General features: G+C 44.1%; 1 protein-coding gene across 5 annotated transcripts in view; it reads left to right on the top strand.

The window, feature by feature from the left end:
* The first annotated feature begins 557 nt into the window (after window positions 1-557).
* Window positions 558-22,299, top strand: part of cbfb (core-binding factor subunit beta) — a 103,440-nt gene continuing 81,698 nt past the window's right edge. The window contains exons 1-3 of one of the 5 annotated variants that reach the window (XM_070897857.1): window positions 558-881; window positions 1,766-1,852; window positions 5,329-5,445. In XM_070897857.1, coding sequence (XP_070753958.1) covers window positions 804-881; window positions 1,766-1,852; window positions 5,329-5,445 — 282 coding nt within the window. In that variant the 5' untranslated portion in view covers window positions 558-803. The remainder of the gene's footprint in view (window positions 882-1,765; window positions 1,853-5,328; window positions 5,446-22,299) is intronic. The other 4 variants (XM_070897856.1, XM_070897858.1, XM_070897860.1 and 1 more) reach the window with 4 other exon arrangements.

The raw sequence follows: 22,299 nt of genomic DNA, 5'->3' as shown, positions 1-22,299 counted from the left end.
CGTTGTCTGGTGGGTAAATAGAGGTGGAACATGGGCAGGTTTGGACATTGCAGTCCCATTAGGATGGATTGTTTTACGAGTTTATGCAGGATTTATGCAGTTGACGATAGGCGCGATAAATTCTAGTAGCTCTTTGCAAGTTGTCGTGTAGTGCATGAATACTTTGCACCGTGGCATAGTATGTTTGAACAAAACATCATCGCCGAGCTCCACCGGCCCCTTCCAAGTGTGTTCGGCGCCGCTCCTGGGGCGTTCGGCAAACATCGCCAATTTCCGGCAAGCGCCAACCCCGTTCTATGCTAATGAGCTGCGTGGCGATCCAATGAACTGGACCTGCGGCTGCACGCTGTATGTAAATGAGTGTGATGCGTGAGCGGAGTGCCGGGCGCCTGTACGCTGCTGCCGGCGGGTGTGAATGGTGCAGTGTATGGGAGAGAGAAGTTCGGTCACTGGGGAGGAAGTGAGTGCGCGCGAGCGTGGGAGGGAGAGGGGACGCGAGACTGGAGGAAGTGAGCGCGCGCGAGCGTGGGAGGGAGAGGGGCCGCGAGACTGGAGGAAGTGAGCGCGCGCGAGCGTGGGAGGGAGAGGGGCCGCGAGACTGGAGGAAGTGAGCGCGCGAGCCGCCTGAGTCCGTTAGAGAGAGCGGGGGGCGGGGGCTGGTGAGCGAGCCGGCGGGACAGGGCAGGCAGGCCAGGTTAGGGCGAGGACCGGCCGGGAGAGCCTGAGAGCGGCGGCGGCGGGGGGGGGGGACGGGATACACTCACCTACCCACCTACCCACCTAACCCATAGACTCGGGAAAAGATGCCGCGGGTCGTCCCCGATCAGCGGAGCAAGTTCGAGAACGAGGAGTTCTTCCGCAAACTTAGCCGGGAGTGCGAGGTGAGGAACCGGCCGAAGTTTGCGCGCGGTGCTGCGACGCGCGGGGTCTGTGTGAGAGGGGGCCCGGAGCCGGGTCTGTGTGGGAGGGGAGAGGGGGCCCGGAGCCGGGTCTGTGTGGGAGGGGAGAGGGGGCCCGGAGCCGGATCTGTGTGGGAGGGGAGAGGGGGCCCGGGGCCGTGTCTGTGTGGGAGGGAGAGGGGGCCCGGGGCCGTGTCTGTGTGGGAGGGAGAGGGGGCCCGGGGCCGTGTCTGTGTGGGAGCGAGAGGGGGCCCGGGGCCGTGTCTGTGTGGGAGGGAAGGGGAGAGCGGGCCCTGGTCCGTGTCTGTGGGAGGGGACGGGAGAGGGGGCCCGGAGCCGGGTCTGTGTGGGAGGGGAGAGGGGGCCCGGAGCCGGGTCTGTGTGGGAGGGAAGGAGAGGCGGGGGGAGAGAGGGGGCCCGGAGCCGGGTGTGTGGGGGAGGGGAGAGGGGGCCTGGAACCAGGTCTGTGAGGGAGACTGGAGCCGGGTCTGTGGGGGAGGAGGAGGACACATGGCCAACCGCGGGCGGGCGCTGATTCACTCGGCATTGTGTAAGGAGCTGGTCAGCTGCTGGAAGTTGAGTAAAATGGAGTGAGAGTTCTCTCACCCCGCGGAGGGCGAGCTGCATGGGACCCCCCCCCTCCGGAACATGGGGACCGGGAATTCCCCCTCCATCCCATTCCCCCCTCCCAAGCCACCATTCCCCACTCCCAGGCCACCATTCCTCCTCCATCCGTGAACTGTTGCTCAAAGAATTCATTGCAATAAATTCCAACTTTCCCGGACAAGCGGTCAGAGTCCACGCTTACTTACTCACCATCTGCGCTGGGGAGAGAGTTGACTTATTTTCTCTCTTTTTGTTACCAGATTAAATACACAGGTTTCCGCGATCGGCCGCACGATGAGAGACAGATGCGCTTTCAAAATGCCTCCAGGGACGGCAGGTCTGAGATCGTGAGTAGCAAAACGCGTCCTCACTTCCTTATCGGCACACAAGACCCATGGCATAGGCAGCGTGTCCCGGACTAAAGCAGCTCGGCAATGACCGGCATCAACTGACTGCAGGCGCCCGACTAACGTGGGTCCGAATGTTCCTCGACATAGAAACGGGAAATGCAGTGAATACTGGTGCAGTATGTTAACGAGAAAGGCAGGTTAACATTTTCCATCGGAACTCGTGGCAGGATGCCAGTGGAGTTGGTAACCTGTTTTTCTTTTTCATGTGCTGACTGATCCCGTTTGTGTGTTTGCAGCATTTAACGTTTTTATTTTGGGTTTGTAGCATTTCTGGCTTTTTCGATTATATTCCTTGACAGATTAATAAATCCAAAATTATTGTTGGGTAATCCTAACTCCACCTGGGATAATCTAGTTTTTATATGCACCCAGTACATGGGCATCAAATGGGCCTAGTCCAGAATAGGATCAAGCTCACACTCTTACTGCAATGAATTAGGCTAAATATGTTGCCTTTTAGGATGAAACTGGATATTGAAGATACTGAGAAATATGCTTTTCCCCCTGACTGATCAGTCAATATGAATTGCATTTGGAGCTGCCAAACCTTTTATTCAGTTCTCTTGGGAATGGCTTCTTCCCTCAAGCAGAAAAATAATTGGCATCTCTAACAGTATTTGTTTGAAGTCATTGGCATTGTACAACTCTCAGAACTTTATGCTCCATTTCTTTGTCTTTATTTAATGTCTGTGGATGTATAAGGCTCATTAAGTCTTAATCTGAGTCATAAAGCTTCTGATATATTTCTCAAGCACTTGTGCAGGCAGGATTTCACTTAAGACAGGTGTTTCATTAGCTCAGATAAATTTATCTTGCAAATAATTTTTTGGGGTGTGGGGTGGGTGTGTATTTATGCCAGGAGGGAACTTGTGGAGCAATGCAATTTTGGTTGGGACACTATTGTAAGTTAGGGACATTTATGGTGAATGGCAAATTCTGGTAGTGAGCTTGGTATCAAATCTGTTTTTTAATAGCACGCTGGTAAGTTCATTACCACCACAAAGATTTGCATACCCTTTATTTTTATGATAAATCAGTGCATGTGAAATTTGTAAAAAAAAAAAAAATGGCCTAAATGAAAATAACCTGTTTTGAAGTTATATGGGTATTTGAAGCATGTGAAATTTACATCTTGTGCACATCATGGGTAACCATATCACATTTGTTTGAACACTTCGAAATTCTTCACTGATAAAGTTTTACAGAAACAATTGTGAAGTATTCCTTTCTAGATCTACATAACTCCCATAAAAGTGTTAATTCACTCATTGGTTTCTCCCCAATCATCCATATCCCAGTCATATTTGAGTCTTTACAATGGGTATTGACAGGCTATCTGATTGTAGATGACATCTTAGTTGAGCACAATCCTGTCTTCACTTGGTATTCATACATGAGTCCTTACAGTAGGGGTTGCTACAATAGTGATCATAGTGTCACAGCACAGATCGTTCAGCCCATCAATCTGCACCACTGCTTTCTACAAGTGTGCCTCCTAGTCTAATCCCACTCTTCTGCATGCTTCTCGTACTCTCATTTTTCTTAACTAATTCTTTTTTCATACCACTTGTAGACACTGCTTGAACAACAATTTTTAATAGAATTCCACTCTCGCTGTGCAGTTTTTCCCTTCCATTGCCAGGTGTTATGGACAATTGTAACACCCCTACTTCTGCTTCAGTGATCAGCACAGCAGGGATCAAACATGAACCCTCCTCATATGTCAATGTGAGAGACTGAGTCATGGCTCTTTGACTTTGAGCTGTCAGGATGGTTTCAGATATTTCTTTTAAACTAGCATGATTTCATTCATATAAAAATAACTTTGTTGCATCAACCCCCAAACAGTAGAAATGGGACAATTTTTAACTATTTTTGATTATTTTCCTCCCTTCTCTGGGTTGGTCTAGGCTACATGCCATTTCCCACCTGGTGGGAACCCACAGCTATACCAGTGCTACTTTTAATCCTGCTACCAGTATGAGAGAGTTGGGATAAAAACTCATATCTCCTGCATTTTTCTGATCTGTAACATTACATGCACTGCTATTGAGATCCACCATCATGGAAATTGAAATTCATGAGCTTTCAACTGGGAAATTTGTTAATTTTAAATCATACATTTTCTAACAATGCTAGAGATTCCATTTCTTAGTGTCTTTTAGAAGTACTTAAAGAAGGCCATTTCATCCTTTTCTATCACAGACATGATGACTTTGAGGGGATAGTAAAATATTTCCCCTCTTTGGCCTTTCCTCTATACATTTTTTCAGTATCTTTCCTCTCTCTCCAGTCATCTTTGATCCCCTTGCCACTGGACCAAGATCTTGCTCAGTCAAGCCCGTGTGGTGGCTGGTGTGCAACGGCTACCCCATGTTAAAAGAATCCACGCACCGGCATTTTCCACTGTTTAAAATGAGTTCATCATTCACCTGAGTACTCATTTTTAGTGTGGAAGCAAGCTATCCTTGACCCCAAGGGACTGCCTAATGATGATGATGATATTTTTTTTTTGGGACAATCGCTATTCTGTTTATGACCTGTTTTTAAAAAAAAATCTAATTTGTTTTAAAAGTTAATGCTATCTATTTGGCTAGCAGACTTGTGCAACCTCCTATATCAATGCATTAAATGGACTGAGTTGCTGCTGGATAAATAAATATACTGTAGTTTCTCAAAATGAAATCCAGGTCAAACAACAATCCAAAAGTGAGCACTGGATGCTCTTATCAAAGTATCTATACTCTGGCCGAAGAATTAATACAGAGGTTTAGTTTCTTTGACTGAAACGTGTTTCTGTTTTGTACACTTGCTCTTTTGCTCTTGCATCCACATATTTTCTTTCACTTCCCCATTCCTTCTCAGCCACCATGCTAGCTACCTTCCCACACACCCCATCTAAGGATGTCACCGATACAGTAAACATAAATAATGATGTAGCTAGGCCAACTTGACATTTGCACTGCACAGATCATGCTTTCATGCCAAACTCCGTCCTGCAATGTTTGAAGATTTAATGAAAGATGTGTAACTGTTCATTATTAGCATTGTAAGAATCTCCCTTTTTGATCCTAGGTACTTTATTTCTGATGAGACACAACATAGAATAATCACCGCTGTCAGTTTTTCAAAGTGCATAATTATTCTGGACAATTACAATAAGTTGATTAATGCAGTATCCCATACTATTGACTGCTTCTGAGCTATGTGTCACAGCAGAATCCGATGCCTGTAACTGTACACTTGATGAGAAATGATGAGTCCATGTTTTATGTAATTCCAGAGTTTGGAGTATACAAGGCCGCCTGGCAGACTATAACCTTAGGACGTAGTACTGATGTAAAAAATAAATGACTACATAATTTATTTAGAGTCCTGTTCTCTGATACAATTTGTATTGATTTTTCTGAAAGGCTTTTGTGGCCACTGGAACCAATCTATCTCTGCAGTTTTTCCCGGCAAATTGGCATGGAGAGCAGCGGCAAACACCCACACGAGAGTATGTGGATTTTGAGCGTGATCAGGGCAAGGTAAGAGACTAGTAGTCCTGACATACTTGGAACTTATTCTGTGACTGGGGAAAATCCTGATGTTGTTGTAGACTGCCCATGCTGCTATACATGTGCTTATGACTGGCAAATGCGTTTTATACACTCTGAATGTTTGCTCATGTGCTAAATGTTTTCAATATGGTGAAACAATTGGGAAAGCGAATAAAATAAATTGCTATATAGCCAGAACAATAGAATCCAAATCCTACTGGGAATGTGCTGAGACTATGGTGTGATCGTTAGACAACATTGAGTACTGCATGCGCTTCTGGTCACCATGGTACAAAAGAGATTTGTAAACATTGGGGAGGATACAGAGAAGAACAACAGAATGACTTGCGTGTATATTGATGAGCTATGAGCAGAGATGGAAAGATTATAAAGTATATTGATTGGCTTAAATATGATGAATTCTGAATACATTATTTTAAAATTATGTAGAATGTAGTGGGATCAGAGGTCATAAATATGAACTAGCAAAAATTAAACTTAAATCTGATACTAAAAGGTATTTTGTTTGCATAAAAGGTGACAAACTGGAATAATCTGTCAGGCTGTCTTAGGCGATCAAAACAAAACTGCATGCAATGCTAGGAGAGTTGGAATAAGAGGGCTGAGATTCGGTGGACCGAAAGCCTTTCCTCATACTACACTCTTATGTTCTGGGAGCTAAAGTAGCATCTCTACTGAAATGAGTGTGTTTTTGTGACATTGTTTGTATTTTGTAACATTTTTATTATGGCACTTAATTAAAATCAATTAAGATGTTCTACAGTAGCATGTATTGTTACTGTATGATAAATATGTGGATTTTGGACTCTGGAAATTACTAATTTTTAATGACAAATTACAGTCTGTCTCAATAGCCGCCAATCCAGCAAGATTTGTGCTGCAGTAACAAAGGCGTACTGGGTACAAATGTGTGTGTATAATAATTTTTGTAGCTGCTAGATGATTCCTAAAACTAACAGTTTATGTATTGTAGATTGTGATCTCAAAGGGGGATGACTAATTGCAGGAAGACGAGAACTGGAACTGTGTGCTTGCATTATGGGGATAGGTGCAGTTGCAATGGAATATCAATGTTCTAGCTCTTGCTTTGCTGTATTTCAAATGTAAACAATCTCAGCGTTCTGCATTTATTTAATTTTTATGAAATTAGGCCACTTAATCTTGCATTGGTTGTGAGTAAATCTTTGGAGCCCACAATTCTGGCTGAAATTAGAAAATATTTAAAGCATGGGTTAGTCTGGGCAGTCAGCATGGAGTTGCAATGGGTAGATTGTGTTTGACTAATTTAGTTGAATTTTCATTGCAGAGTTTATAAAGATATGGTGTGGATGTTTATGTAGATTTAAGAACCCATTTAAGGTGGCAAATAAGAGTTTATGATTAAGGCAGATGTTATTAAAGGAAATATAATGATACAAATAAGATGGCTACCCATGGAATAGGGGTAACTGGTTATTTCTTTGGGATGTGGGTAATTGTATGCCCCAGGGATGTCTGCTGAAATCTCTTGCTTTCTATTTATTTTACTGATTTGGCCAGAGACACATGAGGAACTCTGCTGAAGTTTACTAATGATGTCACATGAAGGAGTATGGCAAATGGAGGAAGATTGCTGGAGGACAATAGACTGGTTAATAGAATGGGTAGATAAGATGGCAGATGCAATTCAATGCTGAGAATGTGAAATAGTACAATTGGGGTGCGGGTTCTAAACTGAAAGGAAATGCACCATAAACAGCAAGATTTTATTAGTGGGGGAACTCTGTTATCGGAAGGATTTTGGAGTCATGGATGGTACAGCAAAGATTCACTAGAATTATACCAGGAATTGGAGTTATATCTAAGAAGGAAAGCTGAAAAAAATTGAGTCTTTTCTCATGGGGATGGGGTTTGAGGGAATTCAGTCGAGGTTTGCAAAATTTGATTTGGGCAGAGAAGAATGATCTAGCCTGCAGATTATCAGTAGAAGAATTATGGTGAAAGTTAGAGCTTTTTCCTCCACTGTTTAGTACAAATAGTTATTAAGAAATGCTAACATTTTTCAAGAGGGAATTGGATAATTATTAGAAAAGTAAGAATATAAAACACTCTGGAAAGGGCCAAGTATTGTGATTGGATTGGCAAGCTTCAGTTAAAGATTTAAAAGGCAACAGCTTGATGTTCTTCCGTGTTGTAATTTCAATGAAATCAAGCTAAATGATGTATTCAATTTGGTGTCTACTGCAGGGGGTGCAAATTGGATGATACTGGTGTTGAGTTTATACAATGTATAAATATAGTTCTTAAGGCCCCAAGTTTCCACATGATTTGCTCCTGATTTTTAGGAGCAACTGGTGTAGAACGGAGTATCTTAGAAATCGGAATTCTCGTCATTTAGTTTGCTCCAGTTCTAGTCAGTTAGAACAGTTTCACTTTGGAACAGAATTTATTTTTCAAAGGGGGGCGTGTCCGGCCACTTACACCTGTTTTCAAAGTTTTGTCAGTGAAAACTTACTCCAAACTAACTTAGAATAGAGTAAGTGAAGATTTTTGTACGCTAGAAAAAACCTTGTCTACACTTTAGAAAATCAGGCATAGGTTACAAATCAGGCATGGGGGAGGGAGGGGTTTAAAGGGAAGTTTACAAACATTAAACACTTCAGTTTTACAAATAAAGAGCCATCATCAATAATAAATGATAAATACATCAATAAATCAACCGATAAATACATCAATAAATCAACCAATAAATCAATCAAAAAAAATTAATAAATAAAACATTTTCTACTTACCGACTGCAGCACCGGGAGCCCTCCAACAGCGTGCTGGGATGCCCCACCCCCACACCCAGTGTGTCTCTGTCAGTGTGTCTATCTTTCTGTCTGTCTGTGTCTCTCATTCTCTGTCAGTGTCTGTTTCTGACAGCGGGGGGAGGAGGGGGGTAGAGGGAGGGATGGGGGTGGAGGTGGAGGGGGGGAGAAGGGGATAAAGGAGATTTTGGGGGGGGGGGGGCGTGGGGAGGAGATTTGGGGGAAGGGAAAGAGATTGGGGGGGGTGGGGAGGAGATTTGGGGGAGGGGAAGGAGGTGGGGGGGGCGAAGCGGGAGTTGGGGCGGGGGGGGGGGGGAGCGGGAGTCGGATCCGGTGCGGAGGGGGAAAAAGAGAGCGGGGGTCGGGTCCGGTCTGGAGGCGGGAATCGGGTCGGGAGGAAGCAGAAGCTGGCCGTGGGAGGAGCCTTATTCACGCAGCCCCAGTGAGCCCATTCGGCCAGGGCTAGGCGCTGCGTGCTTCGGCCCCTCCCACACAGTTTCGGGCGCCTGGAGCTTACTGCACTTGCGTGCCCACTGTAGCGCATGTGCAGAGGTCCCGGTACTGTTTTCAGCGCAGTGACCTGGCTCCGCCCCCTACAGCTCCTGCTGCGCTGCGCAGAGGACCTGCAGGAAGGTGGAGAATCTGGAGGGTTTTTTTAGGCGCACTTTGTGGTGCGAAAAATGGGCGTCCAGGTCAGGATTCCGCCGTTCTAGGCGCGGCTCGAAACTTGGGCCCTAAGTGAGGTAGTTAAATGATTGCGTGACAGAAATATCCGTGGCTGAGGGGGAAGTTGCTGCTGCCTTGGGCTCGGCGTATTGCCTGAGACCAATAGTTCACCTTTTAGCTTCTAAACCAGTTTCTTTGCACCATTTATTTCATGCTTTTATATCTTGATTTGTGACCTAAGGGCAGCTTGCAGTTGTGTCTTGAACTCAACAGCAAATGTTTCTTTTCACATTGTTACTTAAAATGGTTAAAACGGTATCTGATTTAGTCCCTGTCTGATCAGAAATGAAATTATGGTAACTTCAGAAAAACTAACGTTGCTTACTTTGTTCATAGTGTTAAAAATAAATATTCATTTATACCCCACTTGAACTGAGCTGTCCAACTGTATTGAGTTGGTTCTGTTCTCAGTAAAAGTAGAGCAACTGCAATTAAGAACCAACAACTCTGAAATAAATTGCTATAAGAATATGTTCCCAGCTTAATTTAGTCCTCACTACTTCCAATGTGAGTTTGTTTTACATGGCTCATTGTGGGTTCTGTTTCAATTGAAGTTGCTGGAAATTTAATATTATACACTAAAGGTGGAAAGGAGTTAAGTTTGATCTGAAAAATATAAAAATACTGTACTACAAATGTAATCATTTGGGTACAGCCGTTAACTTTTCCTGTGGCATCAGTAAGCTAATATAGTACCAGGAAATGGGTCTTGTGCAGGATGGGTGCTGCCATGTTGGTGCTTCTGAAGCTTGAGTGGCCTCGACTGGCAGAAACTGGGTAGTGCAACAGTGTAATGTATTTTTCACTGGTCCATTGGTTTCAGACTATGTTTTTCTGCTTTGGGTCTTTTTTTTTTTTCTTTCATTTGTCTTCTTTCCCTCCCCCCAAAAAATCAAGTGGAAAGCAGGGAGAGAAGATACTGTAGTTATTTTGGATAATGCAAGGAGAACTTGCAGGTTTAATGGAACAAAAATCAGACAAGTTCTATAACGGGCAAACAATCCAGACTACCGTCCATGTGCTCCATTTGCCCTATGATGTCATGTTATTGTGTAGTAAGAATGTTCACTGTTCTGTACATAAACCAGTAATATATTCATGAAGGTGATTCTCCTTATTAAAACTGCAAATACTTTCCTTCCTGTCTTGTTAGCAATATCGTTTTTGTGCACCGGCTGATAGGATTAAATAAAAAGTTGTAAAGATTCTTGAGCAATATCTGGCTTGAACAATTTATTTCAAAGGTGTACACCTACCGATTCATTGTTTTAGCTAAGTTTTTAATGTTTGAATTCCTCTTGTTACTGCTTTGAATTACAATTCCAAACTGATGGATCTTCTATTCAGAATAGTTGTCAACTGTTATTGTTCCAGCATTTTATTACAAAGTAAAAGATGTGCTTGATTATTGGCCTTACAGGATGAATAATTTGAAGGCTGTAACAGAATGAAAGTGGATTTTTGAAATGAAAGTACAGATGTAAACCTCTGAGCGAAGGCAAATGCCCTCGGGAGCTGAATTCTTGGTTTCATGATGTAGCTGTCTTTAAAGGTCAACATTTTGGTATGCAAAGTGCGGTTAATTACTGAAGTAATCAGGCAAAATGAGACTTGTTTTAATATTTCTAATCCTACGTGTTTGCAGCCTGAATGAGTCATATGTTCAGACAGTTCATTCACTGACTATGTGGAACGTTGAAGGGAAGCCCTACATGCTCATTGGCAGCACACTAAGGAGCAATATAATGATCCAAGTGCAGTGCTTGCTTATTGATACTGAGTAATATAATAGGTGCCGATCTGACTACGGCTGTAAACTTATATGCGCCACATTAAGTTAGAAGTTTTAGAATATAGAAATACTTCAGGATGGCTTCCTGCAATTATCTCTCTCATTCCTCCTGAAAATGTGTCTCTTTATTATTTAAAAAAAAAATAACAATTTGTGTTTAGCGTTCCACTTTGCTGCTACTTTATTTGATGTAACAAATCAGTTCCATTTTTTGGCTGTCCAGTACCCATTTCTGGCAGGGAAATTTTCAGCAAAGCACATCTGATTTAATTGTACTTCATACAAACGACAACTCATTTGTTTGTTTTTGTTAACGGTGAGGAGCTTCCCTTTGTTGCAGGGATCTTCTGTAGTGGGGTTGATCCCACGTTTGTGCCACTGCCCCTTCTAAACCAACTAAGAAGATGAGATGGAGTTCACTCAACAACTTCTCCCCCACACTCTAGCAATGTGGCACTGATCAGTGAAAATTGAAACCTTTCAAGAATCATTTGTCATTAACTTGGGCTATATCAACAATTTTGTTTTGTTTCATCACTGTACTACAACTAATGCCTTGTTTTCTGACTTTCCATTAATTCGGATGTTTCCCAGGGTTGTGTCCTTTTTTCCACTCATTAATTCTTCATATCAGTGACCTCCATTCATGATTCAATCTTGGCAATTGTCACCTTCAATTCCACTCTACATTTATCAATTTCCTTTAGGATTGCACACGCTCAGTTCCTCCTGCTGAATTATTGCATCTGGATTTCCTCTGCCATTTGGGGCAATGACAAGTTTCCTACGAGTCTAATAACATCTGCTGCCTCTTTCCTTGGGCTCTTCCTTTTTATAGGCATCATCATAGGTAGTCCCTCAAAATCGAGGAAGACTTGCTTCCACTCTAAAAGTGAGTTCTCAGGTGACTGTACAGTCCAATATGGGAATTACAGTCTCCGTCATAGATGGGACAGACAGTTGTTGAAGGAAAGGGTGGATGGGGAGTCTGGTTTGCCGCACGCTCTTTCTGCTGCCTGCGCTTGTTTTCTGCATGCTCTCGGCGACGAGACTCTGGGTGCTCAGCGCCCTCCCAGATGCTCTTCCTCCACTTAGGGTGGTCTTTGGCCAGGGATTCCCAGGTGTCAGTGGAGATGTTGCACTTTATCAAGGAGGCTTTGAGAGTGTCCTTGAAATGTTTTCTCTGCCCATCTGGGGATCGCCTGCCTTGTAGGAGTTGAGAGTAGAGCGCTGGCTTTGGGAATCTTGTGTCGGGCATGCGGACATTGTGACCCATCCAACGGAGCTAGTCGAGTGTGGTCTGTGCTTCGATGCTGGGGACGTTGGCCTGATCGAGAACACTGACATTGGTGCATCTGTCCTCTCTCAGGTTCTTGCGGTCACCATGTCACCTGATGTGAAATGGAACCTCCATTGTTAAAGATTGTCAACAACAACTTGCATTTATGTAGTGCCTTTAACGTAGTAAAACATCCCAAACAATGTACTCTTAAGCTGGCCAGCCACGCAATGGGAAAGGTGCGGCACATGCCGCTCTCTGCCTTTTCCACTAAGTACTGCACATGCGCAGAAATTTAAACAGACCGCACAGTAAAAGAAATGGGCAGCACAGAACAAAGCTCAGCATGCAGGGAACATTGGTCCCGAGGCACTTAACAGGAGCATTATCAGACAAAATTTGACACCGCCATATAAGGATATATTGGGATAGATGACCAAAAGCTTGGTCTAAGAGTTAGATTTGAGAAAGCTAGGTGTGAGGACAAATGGCCTCTACAACCATACTTGGCACCACTCCTGAACAACCCAACCAAGATCATTGTTAGGGAATCTCTGGCATAAAAGTACACATCTGACCACTCTGTCGCACATCACATTACTACCTTGATTACCTGCTTGAGTAAGGAGAGCCAGTTAGACAATTAAGCTTATATTTATTATTAAAATACTGCTGTTGCATTTAATAATAGCTTCAAAAATAAGGTAGAGGAGTAAAGGGATCTAATAGTACAGCTTTACAAACCATTAAAAGCCATGACACATGCAAACAAAGCACTGGGGTTAATTTCTAGAGGAATAGAACTAAAAAACGGAAGTTGTAAACTTGTATAGAACCTTGGTTAGACCACACTTAGAATACTGTGCACAGTCTGGTCTCCATATTACAAAAAGATATAGAGGCACTGGAGACAGTGTAAAACGATATCGGAACAGAGAGGTTATAACTATCAGGAAAGATTGGGTTTCTTTTCTAGAGAAAAGAGAAGGCAAAGAGGTGACCTGATAGAGGTCTTTTAAAATTATGAAATGGTTTGATCAGAGTAACATAGAAACCTAGAAAATAGGTGCAGGCCCTTCGAGTCTGCACCACCATTAAATAAGATCATGGCTGATCATTCCCTCAGTACCCCTTTCCTGCTTTTTCTCCATACCCCTTGATCCCTTTAGCCGTAAGGGCCATATCTAGCTCCCTCTTGAATATATCCAATGAACTGGCATCAACAACTCTCTGCGGTAGGGAATTCCACAGGTTAACAACTCTGAGTGAAGAAGTTTCTCCTCATCTCAGTCTTAAATAGCCTACCTCTTGTCCTAAGACTGTCCCCTGGTTCTGGACTTCCCCCAATATTGGGAACATTCTTCACGCATCTAACCTGTCCAGTCCCGTCAGACTCTGTTTCTATGAGATCCCCTCTCATTCTTCTAAACACCAGTGTATAAAGGCCCAGTTGATCCAGTCTCTCCTCATAAGTCAGTCCCGCCATCCTGGGAATCAGTCTGGTGAATTTTCGCTGCACTCCCTCAATAGCAAGAACGTCCTTCCTCAGATTAGAAGACCAAAACTGAACACACTATTCCAGGTGAGGCCTCACCAAGGCCCTGTACAACTGCAGTAAGACCTCCCTGCTCCTATACTCAAATCCCCTAGCTATGAAGGCCAACATACCATTTGCTGCCTGCTGGTACCTGCATGCCAACTTTCAATGACTGATGAAGCATAACAGCCAGGTCTTGTTGCACCTCCCTCTTTCCTAATCTGTCATTCAGATAATCTGCTTTTGTGTTTTTGCCTCCAAAGTGGATAACCTCACATTTATCCACATTATACTGCATCTGCCATGCATTTGTCCACTCACCCAAGTTGTCCAAGTCACCCTGCAGTCTTTTAGCGGCGTCCTCACAGCTCACACCGCCACCCATTTTAATGTCCTCTGCAAACTTGGAGATATTACACTCCATTCCTTCATCTAAATCATTGATGTATATTGTAAAGAGCTGGGGTCCCAGCACTGAGCCCTGTGGCACTCCACTAGTCATTGCCTGCCATTCTGAAAAGGACCCGTTTATCCCGACTCTCTGCTTCCTGTCTGCCAACCAGTTCTCTATCCACGTCAGTACATTACCCCCAATACCATGTGCTTTGATTTTGCACACCAATCTCTTGTGTGGGACCTTGTCAAAAGTCTTTTGAAAGTCCAAGTACACCACATCCACTGGTTCTCCCTTGTCCACTCTAGTTACATCCTCAAAAAATTCCAGAAGATTTGTGAAGCATGATTTCCCTTTCATAAATCCATGCTGACTTGGACCGATCCTGTCGCTGCTTTCCAAATGTGCTGCTATTTCATCTTTAATAATTGATTCCAACATTTTCCCCACTACTGATGTCAGGCTAACCGGTCTATAATTCCCCGTTTTCTCTCTCCCTCGCTTTTTTTTAAAAAAACAGTAGTGTTACATTAGCTACCCTCCAGTCCATAGGAACTGATCCAGAGTCGATACTGTTGGAAAATGATCACCAATGCATCCACTATTTTTAGGGCCACTGCCTTAAGTACTCTGGGATGCAGACTATCAGGCCCTGCCGATTTATCGGCCTTCAATTTCCCGAACACAATTTCCTGCTTTATAAGGCTTTCCTTCAGTTCCTCCTCCTCACTAGACCCTCGGTCCCCTGGTAATTCCGGAAGGTTATTTGTGTCTTACTTTGGTTCTGTTTTCACCAAGGATTTGTTTAACTGGTCCGCCATTTCTTTGTTCCCCTTTATAAATTCACCTGAATCTGACTGCAAGGGACCTATGTTTGCTTTCACTAATCTTTTTCTCTTCACATATCTATGGAAGCTGTTGCAGTCAGTTTTTATGTTCCCAGCAAGCTTCCTCTCATACTCTCTTTTCCCCCTCCTAATTAAAACCTTTGTCCTCCTGCTGTATTAAAAAATTCTCCCAGTCCTCAGGTTTGCTGTTTTTTCTGGCCAATTTATATGGCTCTTCCTTGGATTTAACACTATCCTTAATTTCCCTTGTTAGCCACGGTTAAGCCATCTTCCCCGTTTTACTTTTGCTCCAGACAGGGATGTACAATTGTTGAAGTTCATCCATGTGATCTTTAAATGTTTGCCATTGCCTATCTACCATCAACCCTTGAAGTATCATTTGCTAGTCTATTCTAGCCAATTCATGTCTCAAACCATCAAAGTTACCTTTCCCCAAGTTCAGGACCCTAGTCTCTGAATTAACTGTGTCACTCTCCATCTTAAAGAATTCTACCATATTATGGTCACATTTCCCCCAAGGGGCCTCGCACAACATGATTGTTAATTAGTCCTTTCTCATTACACATCACCCAGTCTAGGATGGCCAGTCCTCTCGCTGGTTCCTCGACATATTGGTCTAGAAAACCATCCCTAATACACTCCAGGAAATCCTCCATCGCATTGCTACCAGTTTGGTTAGCCCAGTCAATATGTAGATTAAAGTCACCCATGATAACTGCTGTGCCTTTATTGCACGCATCCCTAATTTCTTGTTTGATGCTGTCCCCATCCTCATTACTACTATTTGGTGGTCTGTACACCACTCCCACTAGCGTTTTCTGCCCTTTGGTATTCTGCAGTTCCACCCATACAGATTCCACATCATCCAAGCTAATGTCCTTCCTTACTATTGCATTAATTTCCTCTTTAACCAGCAATGCCACCCCACCTCATTTTCCTTTCTGTCTATCCTTCGTAAATGTTGAATACCCCTGGATGTTGAGCTCCCAGCCTTGGTCACCCTGGAGCTATGTCTCTGTGATGCCAATTACATCATATCCGTTAGCTGCTATCTGCGCAGTTAATTTGTCCACATTATTCCGAATACTCCTCTCATTGAGGCACAGAGCCTTCAGGCTTGTCTTTTTAACACCTTTTGCCCCTTTAGGATTTTGCTGTAATGTGGCCCTTTTTGCTTTTTGCCTTGGGTTTCTCTGCCCTTCACTTTTACTACTTTTTTTTTGCTTCTGCCCCAATTCTACTTCCCTCTGTCTCCCTGCGTAGGTTCCCGTCTCCCTGCATAGGTTCCCATCCCCCTGCCATATTAGTTTAACCCTTACTCAACAGCACTAGCAGACACTCTCCCCCTGGACATTGGTTCCGGTCCTGCCCAGATGCAGACCGTACGGTTTGTACTGGTCATACCTCTCCCAGAACCAGTTCCAATGTCCCAGGAATTTGAATCCCTCCCTTCTACGCCACTCCTCAAGCCACGTATTCATCTGAGCTATCCTGCAATTCCTACTCTGACTAGCATGTGGCACTGGTAGCAATCCTGAGATTACTACTTTTGAGATCCTGTTTTTTAACCTATATGCACCACGACAACTGGCTGTTTACCCTCCTCCTTCAAAATGTCCTGCACTCGCTCCGGGACATCCTTGACCCTTGCACTACGGAGACAACCTACCATCCTGGAGTCTCGGTTGTGGCCACAGAAACGTCTATCTATTCCCCTTGCAATAGAATCCCCTATCACTATAGCACTCCCACTCTTTTTCCTGCCCTCCTGTGCAGCAGAGCTACCCACAGTGCCATGGACTTGGCTGCTGCTGCCCTTCCCTGATGAATCATCCCCCTCAACAGTACCCAAAGCGGTGTATCTGTTTTGCAGGGGGATGACCGCAGGCGACCCCTGCACTACCTTCCTTCCACTGCTCTTCTTGGTCACCCATCCCCTATCTGGCTGTGTAATCTTTACCTGCGGTAAGACCAACTCACTAAACGTGCTATTCACATCATTCTCAGCATCGTGGATGCTCCAGAGTGAATCCACCTGCAGCTCCGGTGTCGCAATGTGGTCTGTCAGGAGCTGCAGCCGGATACTCTTCCCGCATATGTACAGGAGGAGCGTAACACGTGTCCGAGCTCTCCTGCCTTAACCCCTAGATTAACTTAATTTGGCAACAATAATGCTAAAGGTTACTTAATGATAAAAAGCAAAACTACTCACCAATCACTTACCCCCTTGGCTGTGACATCCCCTTTCGATTTCTTTCTACTTTTTTGCCTTCTGTCCCTGCTGCAGCTGCACCAGCTGGCGTTTATAGGCCGCACCGACATCCCCGAGCCTCTTGCTGTGACGTCACACTTTGTTTTCTTTTCCTCCCAGGTCGAGGAGTCGGCACTAGTGGGGAAAACAAGACAAAGCAACATCTCCCCCTCCCACTTGCCCGAACTCCCCCACTTACAAACTCTTACCTTTGCACTCTGACCTGCCGCTGCACTCTGAGCAAGACTGCACCAAGCCCACTCTTTTTATACTGTTCCTGGCTGACTCGCCACTGGCCTGTTTAGGGAACCAGTTTTTACTACCTGTCCAATTAATGTAGAGATGTTTCCACTTGTGTGAGAATCCAAAACTAGGAGCCATAAATATATAAAAATAAATCCAGTAAGGAATTCAGGGGCAACTTAAACTAGGAGCCATAAATATATAAAAATAAATCCAGTAAGGAATTCAGGGGCAACTTCTTTACTCGGTGATTAGAATGTGGAAGCTGCTACCACAAGGTGTAGTTGAAGAGAATAGCATGGATGCATTTCAGGGGGAAGCTAGATAAGTATACGAGAGAGAAAGGAATAGAAGGATATGTTTATGGGTGAAGTAAGATGGGAGTAATCTTGTGTGGAGCATAAACACTGACATAGACTAGTTGGGCCAAATGGCCTGTTTCTGTGATGTAAAATTCAATGTAAAACTCCTGCACTCCCATGCAACAGAATTTATATTTCACTTATTTAGCAACTAAATGGTCCTTGGATTCAGTTGCTAATAATAGATCCAGAACAGAGCCGCAGAAGCTAACCTCAGAACAACTACTGCCGCAGTCCTCCGACTTCGGCCCAACAGGTCCACATGTAAATTCTATGTAGTGTCCAATATACACAAGTGGAAGTGTTAGATACTTAAAAATCTCTCTCTATACTCTGATGTGCAATGTTTGGGGGATGCAGCATTGTACACTTCAGCATTTTTACAAATCATCTGGAAGGTGGCATCAGTAACTTCACTTTCAAGTTAGCGGATAACATCAAAATAATAGTTTATACAGCTTAAGATGGGGAAATGCTTCAGGAAGATCCAGACTATTTGGGGAGATGGACAGACAATTGCCAAATGTAGTTAAGTCTGAAATTGTGCACTTATGGACAAAGACCAGAGAGATTACATAATTTATTGGCTACCAAAGGTCAGGAAAGGAATCTTGAGGTAGAGTGGATGCTGCAAGGCATCATGCTGTTGTCTACCAGAAATCAATAAAAGCTGATGGAATGTTTAATTGCTGAAATATGTTGAGTAAATGCAAATGAAGTAAACATAGAGCATTGGTCAGGCCACACCAAAAGTATTATGTAATATTTTTTACCCATGCTGCTGAAAGGCTGTAGCTGAGCTAGAAAAAATCTTTAGCACCAGGTACCACTTCCCTGAAATATCCACGGGCCAGTGTCCACAAGACCCTTCTTCCCCAACAACCATTCCTTCACTCATGGCCTAATGTCAGGGCAGACAATGAAAAGTTCATGAGATGTATGAGTTTCCTGAATAATTTAAGGAATGCTTTCTCACACCTACGTTGCATTCCGTATGATGGCAAGCCTAATGTCTTCAAAGAAATGCCACCTCAGTGCCTAGAGACTTCTGCTGGACTACTGCAGAACCTCCTGCCTATGAGGAGTTTGGTTATAAAGTACATAATGTGGTCCCCAAGTGGAAGTAAGGTGTCTATACCAAAAAAAAACAGCAACAAGACAGATTTGTTCTCGTGGGAATTTTTGTCACTGACAGGGTATACATGGTTAGATTTGGGAACACCTGCAAGAAAGCAATATTTTCCACATGGGAGTCTCAGTAGATGAGTGTTGGAGGAGAGTTGCATATCAGTATATTAATGAGGTGATGCAGTAGCTGAAGGGGAGCTGTGATGGCTGAACATTAGTACTGTGCTTCCCCAGCTCAAGCCACTTGAAGTGGGCCTTCAGAATCCTTAGTGTCCATTCAATCACAATCTGGGTGGCAGCATGACCCTAGCCTCCATGTATATCTCATCACCCCAACAAAAATTAAAATGTAGAGCACCAGCAGTAATTCTGCAGCTTTGGGCAAGATGAAAGGAAAAAGCATCTAAAATTCAAATAAACTATTCTTGTACAGCTAGTTTCAACAAATTCAAAATACCAGAAACTGTAGTTTCTGGCCAGCTTAGCATTTCAGAAGCATGGGAATTGTTTTAAGTTATTGAGTTATTGATCTAACCAACCACCCTGTAGTTCAACCTGGTGTTTAATTCAACCTATAAAACGTTACTCTTCTCAAATACTGTGCATACAGCTTGTAATTGGATTCAGTTATCAATGGCAATTGGAGGATCCATACATTTGGCCAAGGATACTTGTGTGTCGGGTGGGGTGGGGGAAACAAACATGAGTTATATACTACTGGTTACATGTACTCTGACCAGTGATGCACAAACCAGGACCTGAATGCTGGTTACATGTTTATTAACATCAAATTGTCAGGACAATCTGCTGCCTTATCACTACCTGCAAACACTAAAAATAAGCTTAAAATATTGCCAGAAACTTTGAGGCTTCACTTAGCACTGATTGAAATTGGTACAAAGTTGAAGTGTAGTGAAGCAGTCTTTCGCTGATTGCCTAAATTCTTCACACCTGAGTAGCATTACACTGGTTGTGTTCATATGAAGGAGAAGCTCTCATATAAACTATAATGCGCCCATGATTTTAAAAACCTATTTCCCCGTTTAAAAAAAAATGAACAACTGATTTCACTTGTAAAGTTTTTTTTTAAACCACATTTGGCTTGTTCCTTGACAGTAGTCTTTGTTTTGCGGTTCAGCACTCCAGAATATTTCATAAATACTTGAATATTGGGAATACCGAAGCCATTGTTTTCGGTCCCTGCCACAAACTCCGTTCTTTAGCCACCGACTCCATCTCTCTCCCCAACTTCTGTCTGAGGCTGATCCACATTGTTGGCAACCTTGGTGTCATATTTGACCCTGAAATGTGCTTTCAACCACATAGCCGCAGCATAACTGAGACCGACTATTTCCACCTCTAACATCGCTTGTTTCCGCCATTGCCTCAGCTCATCTGCTGCTGAAGCCCTCATCCATGCCTTTGTTACCTCTAGACATGACTATTCCGACGCACTCTTGGCTGGCCTCCCACATTCTGCCCTACGTAAACTCGGCTGCCCGTGTCCTAACTCGCACCCAGTCCCGCTCACTCATCGCCCCTGTGCTCGCTGACCTACATTGGCTTCTGGTTAAGCAACACCTCGATTTCAAAATTCTCGTTTTTCTTTTCAAATCTCTCCAAGGCCACGCCCCTCCCTATCTCTGTAATCTCCTCCAGCTCCACAACCCCGAGATGTATGCACTCTAATTCTGCACTCTGAGCGATTTTATAATCAGGGATGCTCAAATCATTGGTGACCGTGCCTTCTGTTGCCTAGGCCCCAAGCTCCCTGCCTAAACCTCTTTCCTCCTTCAAGATGCTCCTTAAAACATAACTCTTTGACCAAGCTTTTGGTCACTTGCGCTAATTTCTACTTGTGCGAATCGGTGTCAAATTTTTCTCCATACTCTCATGAAGCGCCTTTGAACGTTTCACTCTTAAAGGCGCTATATACTTGCAAGTTGTTGTAACACAAGTGTAGAAGCCAAGTACTTAGTGTTATATCTGCACCAGATGTAACGCCCATTTAAAAAATGAGGCAGACAAAAAGCAGAAAACTATAGACCAGTTAGCCTAACAACTGTGGTTGGGAAGATGTTGGAGTCCATTATTAAAGAAGCAGTAGCAGGACATTTGGAAAAGCAAAATTCAGGCAGAGTCCGCATGGATTTATGAAGGGGAAAGTCTTGTTTAACAAATTTGCTGGAGTTCTTTGAGGATGTAACGAACAGGGTGGATAAAGGGGAACCAGTGGATGTGATGTACTTGGACTTTCAGAAGGCATTTGGCAAGGTGATGCATAAAGGTTTACTGCACAAGATAAAAGTTCACTGGGTTGGGGGTAATATATAAGCATGGATGGAGGATTGGCTAACCAACAGAAAAGAGAGAGTCGGGATAAATGGTTCATTCTCTGGTCGGCAACCAGTAACTAGTGGGGTGCTGCAGGGATCAGTGCTGGGAACGCAACTATTTACAATCTATATTAACGACTTGAAAGAAGGGACTAAGTGTAACATAGCCAAGTTTGCTGACGATACAAAGATGGGAGGAAAAGCAATCTGCAAAAGGACATAGACAGGCTAAGTGAGTGGGCAAAAATTTGGCAGATGGAGTATAGTGTTGGAAAGTGTGAGGTCATGCACTTTGGCAGAAAAAATCAAAGATTATTTAAATGGAGAAAGATTGCAAAGTACAGCGGGACGTGGGGGTACTTGTGCATGAAACACAAGGATAGTGTGCAGGTACAGCAAGTGATCAGGAAGGCCAATAGAATCTTGGCCTTTATTGCAAAGGGGATGGAATATAAAAGCAGGGAAGTCTTGCTATAGCTATACAGGTGCAGCGTCCTGAATCCGGGACCGAGGCCATTCCGGATTTTGCATTTTGCCGGATTTTGGAACATCTTTCTGACGTCACAAATCCGGAAACACCCGAGCCCAGGTTCGGGTATTTCCGGATTTTGGAACGTCAGATGAACTGTTCGGGTCGGCAGGTGGGGGCCCCTCCGCCGTGGAAGTGTTCGGGCAGAGCCCCGCCGAGGGGATATTTGCGCGGGCCCCGCCGAGCAGATGTTCGGGCGAGGACCTGATCGGGCGGGGCCCCGCTGCTGTGAAGTCGTTCCTTGTCTGGCCCGATGGTAGGTGGGGTCGGGCAGCTGAGATAAAGGGGAGGGAGGGGGGCTGGGACAAAGTCGGGCTGGAGCGAAGTCGGTTCGCCGAAACGGGAGTAGTCCGGATATTGGAACATTTTCTGATTTCCGGACAACCCCGCCACTCGGTGTCTGGATTCCGGAACTCCGGATTTTGGAGGTCGAACCTGTATAAGGTATTGGTGAGGTCACACCTGGAATACTGCGTTCAGTTTTGGTTTCCATATTTAGGAAAGGATATGCTTGCTTTGGAGGCAGTTCAGAGAAGATTCAGTAGGTTGGTTCTGGAGATGAGGTGTTAACTTATGAGGAAAGGTTGAGTAGGTTGGGCCTCTACTC

This window comes from Pristiophorus japonicus, chromosome 13 (assembly GCF_044704955.1).
Source record: "Pristiophorus japonicus isolate sPriJap1 chromosome 13, sPriJap1.hap1, whole genome shotgun sequence".
In the NCBI taxonomy this organism is placed as follows: domain Eukaryota; kingdom Metazoa; phylum Chordata; class Chondrichthyes; family Pristiophoridae; genus Pristiophorus; species Pristiophorus japonicus.
Note: the sequence above shows the minus strand (reverse complement) of the source record. Positions and strands in the feature narration are given on the sequence as shown.